This window comes from Rutidosis leptorrhynchoides, chromosome 11, assembly GCF_046630445.1.
Source record: "Rutidosis leptorrhynchoides isolate AG116_Rl617_1_P2 chromosome 11, CSIRO_AGI_Rlap_v1, whole genome shotgun sequence".
In the NCBI taxonomy this organism is placed as follows: Eukaryota; Viridiplantae; Streptophyta; class Magnoliopsida; order Asterales; family Asteraceae; genus Rutidosis; species Rutidosis leptorrhynchoides.
The window spans coordinates 166,742,634-166,748,264 of NC_092343.1; the positions used below are offsets into that span (position 1 = coordinate 166,742,634).

The 5,631-nt window shown below is 31.2% G+C and overlaps 1 protein-coding gene across 1 annotated transcript; it reads right to left on the bottom strand.

Moving 5' to 3' along the window:
* Positions 1 to 331: 331 nt before the first annotated feature.
* Positions 332 to 4,137, bottom strand: LOC139876931 (SUN domain-containing protein 4-like). The gene is made up of 5 exons (XM_071864326.1): positions 3,885 to 4,137; positions 3,029 to 3,245; positions 1,328 to 2,574; positions 847 to 932; positions 332 to 668 (listed from the first exon to the last, which is right to left on the bottom strand). The coding sequence occupies exons 2-5, from the start codon at positions 3,186 to 3,188 to the stop codon at positions 428 to 430; spliced, it is 1,734 nt and encodes a 577-aa protein (XP_071720427.1). The 5' UTR covers positions 3,189 to 3,245; positions 3,885 to 4,137; the 3' UTR covers positions 332 to 427.
* Between the last annotated feature and the right edge of the window lie 1,494 nt (positions 4,138 to 5,631).

The window sequence follows — 5,631 nt, forward strand, 5'->3', positions numbered from 1 at the left end:
TTACGATCACTTGTCTGATTCCAGCCTTCTAACCATTTAATCCAAGAATGCCATGAATCAAAATCAGTAATGTTGAAGTCCAACCGTATTAGAACCCGATGCAACAAATGTCATCTATCTCCATCCCTTGGTTCGACTGAGTAAAGGAGTTTGTCCAAAGTGTGTTTCCAAATAAAAACATTTACTTTATTAGAAATCCAGTTACACCAGCAAGTAAACGGGATAAAGAAGGAAGAATATGATTGTCAATCAATTATCAGTCAGCAAATCTATCACAAGTTTTTCTTCCTTTGGAAAACATATGCAAATATTTCTGTTAAACTTTACTAAATAAACTGTCCGACCATACACTAATGAAAAGATAATATACACATTACTTCAAAAGTACCATAAATAAAAAGACAGAAACACTATATAAGTAAAGAGATTACAATGAGAGTATGAAGATGATAATCATACAGCTCGAAAGTAGGAATATCCAAGAACGATCCGCAGACTTACTACTCTCTTCTGATCTTCTATTTTTACTACTATATAAAACAAACAAAACTTTATCCAGAAATAATCTGGCAATAGCTATCAACCCAAAAAATAACGAAACAAGAAATATTACGATCCCTTTATTCTCCATATGTACTTGATTCTCCCTCACTTTTTCCACCTCCGTTCTGCATTCACAAAAACACAGTTACAATCAAACACAAGAATCATACTGTCATTATAAAAAAACCAGACCACAAACAAAACAACAGTACTCACAATATAGCAAACGCAAAAAAAAAAAAAAAAAAAAAAAAAAAAAAAAAAAAAAAAAAAAATTGGAGAATGAGAGAACACGCAAGTTACCTGAACATAGCATTGCTCTTTGTGATTTCGTCCAGCTGAAGAGACACAAGTGTCTTCCATGATTCAAGATCATCGACCTTTTTAGTCTGCAATAATAGTCGAATGCAAAATTTTAGCTAGCGGTCTACAATACCTACCCTTAAACAATAGGACCAATGACAAGGGGGTAGTAAACTTGGCTCAAATAAGCTTGGTGGTTCAAAATTACCTGAGCCTGTCCTTATTTGATCGCGTGTGCATTTTGGGTCAAATTTGATGGATCGGTTTCAAATTGATATTAAAAAACAAAACTTTTTAATTATGCGGGTTGGCAGGTTGAGAATACCAACACTAACCTGTTTATATACATGTCGGGTTTCGGGTCATTTTGATATTGAAACCCTACATGAGATTATCTGAAAACTTTTCGACCATTTCACCAAAAAAAAAAAAAAAATAATAAATAAATAAATAAAAAATTAAAAATAATAAACTAGATTACCAAGGCCTCACTGCTCTCACGAAAGCTTCTCAAGTCTCTTCTCGTTTCCTCCATAATAACATCTTTCTCTCCAATTTCCGAATCAATTTCTTGAAAAATATATCCATATTTAGAATTCAATTCATCCAAGTATCTCTCCAACAACGATAAATTAATATCCAAAAGCCGAACTTTTTGCATCAAAATCTTTATAACACTATCACCGGGCAACCTTCCCGGTTGTTTCTGACGAACTTCCGCAAGTGGGTCCGGTACATCAATCGTTGTAACCACATAATTCACATCTAATTCATCCCTAGACAATTCTTTTTCCTTATCAACAAAATCTTTATCCAAATCTTCACTTTTTGATTCCCTTTCAACTTCTTTAGATGATATTTTCTTATCTTGCACATTAACCAAATCCTCTAACATCATTTCAACCGCATCAACACCATAAACTTGAACGAAACTTAACGTACAATAAAACCCAGTTCCATAATGACTTAAAAGATTCAACTTTATGTACCTAACCCATTTTGGCTCTTGAAAAACAAATCTTTGTTCGTGTTTAACATTCGCAGCAGTAAAATTCCCAAGTTTTACCCATGTATCGGTAGGATAAACCGAACTCCCTAAAACTTCAAATTCTTTTAAATTCGACGAATGGTGTTCGAAATTAGCAATCTTTATAGTGTCTACTAACGTTTCTTCCGAAAGTTCTATAACTACAAATTTATCCTCAGACGAACACGGGTTTCGAAGATACTTATCTTTGTCTATTGTTAATACGTTTGATGCACCTTTTGCTTCTTTGTTACTAGCTAAAACCTTTGCACCTTTTGAAGCCGAAGCGTAATTGTAATCTTGACCACCGGGTTCGAGTCTATGGTTTATACTACCCGCATTACCGTTTACGATTCGGGTTTTTGTGTTAAAAGCTTTGTTCTTGAACTCGTCTAGACCTAAAGGTATGGATCTTGATCTTTCGGTTTTAGTTGACCCCTTTTGATCAAGGGTGTCCTTTGGTTGTTCTGGTTTAGTAATGTATATGGGACTTGGTTCTTTTTGGTCAACTTCGAATTCTTGACCGATTATCTCATCTTTGTTTTCAGTGTTATACGATAAATCAGTCTCGATAAGGCTTTCGGAGTCCGATTCTGTTGTGGGACTTTGATTTGAAGATAAGGAGGTATACGGATCTTTATCTGGGTCCTGTTTAAATTCGTCCCAATTTGTTAACCCTTCTAGAAGATCTTCAGGTTCATCTATAAAACAAGATAAACGGCTTCATATATGAGATGATTTACATTGATAGAAACATCAAATAATCAGAGATATATGCAGTACATATAAGAGTATCTATAAAACAAGAAACAAATTAAAATTAACAAACTGATCATTTGAATATATGTTAGCCAGTTGTATATATTACAAAAACACTGGATGATTTTCAACACATTCAACCTGTTCTTCATTTAGCTAACGTTTCTTTTTTGACCGATTTGAGATATATATTAGATTGACCCATTCATAAGTATAAAGGTAAAAAAATTCCACCTTTATCATAACAGAGTTCAAGTAGTATACACTAGCAACTAATGGAAATTTTAAAAACTAGTGATATCATCAAGCCTAGATGTAACAGAGCAACAACATAATTGAACAAATAAATAACTAAATAAGAAATCAAAGAATGGTTTATAAAAATATGCAACTGACCTCTATAACCGTCACCATGGCCGATCGATAAATTTAACAGGAACAGAAGCCCCCATATAAAAACTGCAATAGAGACAGAAACCTTAAAAAAGACATATTTTCCAAATGTATGATTTCCCAAAGCTCTTCTGGCAAGAAGAGCTCTACGTGATCTCTGCATACTACATCAATCTTATTCACTTTAACTACTGAAAAAGACGATCACGAGCGATTAATCCTGCAAGCAAATAACAAACTTCTGTTAATCACATTCCTAATCTTTGTAATGTCTCCTATTATAATTCAGTAGATATACAAAACATGCTAATTAAATTGAAGAATTTAAGAGAATCAATCTTATGAGCTATGAATGCATTCGCACCAAAAAGATGCATAATCAAATAGAATACTGGGTATAACAAACTTGTAAATAAAATTTATATCAGTTTAAAATTTGGTTACAAGTGATAATCAAACAGATCCTAATAACCAATAGATGAAGAATCACATTTGCACACAATATCAAACACTTTGCTTGCAAGTAACAACTGTCTCAATAAAGATGGAGAGCTAATGAGCTATCACTAAAAACACATTCGTCATTCTTTCAAATTTATAAATTTTTAAATACTAATTAAAAAAATACCCATATGAATTTGATCACAAATTACACAAATTTACAATCCCAAATCTTTGAATTTAATATAAACCAAGAAAACAGAGTCAATAATTGAAATTGGGTACAGGGATCTAAAAAATATATTATTATGACATTAAAAGAAGTATTAAGCACATGGGCAAGCCACTAACATCTTAAAATTAATTCAAGTACTATAAAAATCAAAACTTGAAGATAGAAACAGGGTATATACGGCACCTGGTATATGTATATATATTTTCTTGAAATTGGGAAATTCGAAAAGATCAATAAGAAATTGAAGATGATGATAACGATAATGATGATATTCTTGAAATCATCAGCAGATCTTAGAGTCTTGAATTGTTCTGAATCTATCAATATCTCAACACAAAAATTCAAACTTTAATGAATTTGTGGTGTTTTAATTCTTCCCCATAAGAATTTGATTTATATACGATTTCAGAAAATTGGGGTTTTTAATTTGTTTTTCTACTCAATTGTGAATTTGTATTTGGGTATTACTAGAATTTAAACGAAGACGGTGGGTTTATTTGTATAGAGTCATAAGAGCTCCTTGAGTCTAACCAAATTGCCAAAGTTAAAAGATTTAACACCGGGGATACCGGTCACATCACTGTTATCAGACTAACGCCGTTTTAAAAGATTTAACACCGAGGACACCGGTGCACACGACTCCCCTCCCATGTCAAATCACCGTTAAATCACCAACCAAACAAATAATATTATTAAAAGTGTTAAAAAAATAATTAATTAATAATTTAACACTGAGCTTTAACACTGAACGATTTCCTTCTGTTTGACCTCAATGTTAAATTCCAGTATTAAGCTTAACACCGAAATTTAACACTGAACTACTCCTAGTGCTCAAAAAAAAAAAAAAAAAGGTTGGACTTAAAATTAGCATGGCCTCCACTTGTAAGAAACATATTTTTTAAAGTGTAGAAAATAAGTTACAAAAATATTTTAATTCTACGTTTATTGCAAGGTACACTAATATAATATTTATGACATAACATGAAAATTTTATTTTTTATTAGTTTTACAAATTCTAAGAGTTTCCTCTTCTTTTGAGAAAAATAAAAATAAAAATAAAAATTAATAATAATTTTCGTGAAATTGTGAAAATTGAAGAGTACAATCATATAGTCATCTCGGCTTACTAGCTAGACTTACAACATAGATGATGATATGTATACAAGTATTTTTATTATGTACACAACCAATAATATTTTACAGTATTATACGCTACAACATTATAAAGTATGATTGGTTATGTATATAAAAAAAATGGTTGTATCATATCACTCCCCATACAACATATGCTCTGGAATGAAATTGAAGAAGCAAAATACATAATACTAGTGAAAGGACCCGTGGAACCACGAGTTTGTTTAAACGATAAAGTTAAATTATGTGTTTTAGGTTTTAAACGAATGTAAAAATGCCAAAGTCGTATTGTTGAGATTACGTTGACAATTAGATACACAAAAAGAATTAGCATTTGAATGAAAATCCAAGTGCTAAAATAGAATAAAGTGAAAATATATCAAAGCGAAAGCAACTATAAATATGTTCATAAAACCACTTGATTATGTTGAATAAATAGTAGTATTCACCACCTTCAAATGTAGTTATAGATAATTGAAGACACGTACATATACTAATTCAAGTAACGGTTACTCCATGTTACTTCCTTTAGGGCCACTTACTGGATTGTGAAACATGACTAAAGCCCATTAATCCATTAATCGAGCTGGGACTTTATTATCATTTGATTAAAATTCAAAGTACTTGGAAGAATTACCGTGTTTCAATTTTATTTAAATCTGGTAGATTGATTTATAAGGTGATTGTATTCATCTTATTTAAATTTGGAATATATATTAACGTGATTTTATTTTTTGTATCAATATTAATTGATAAAGAATAAAATTATTAATTTGGAATATATAAGGTGATTGTA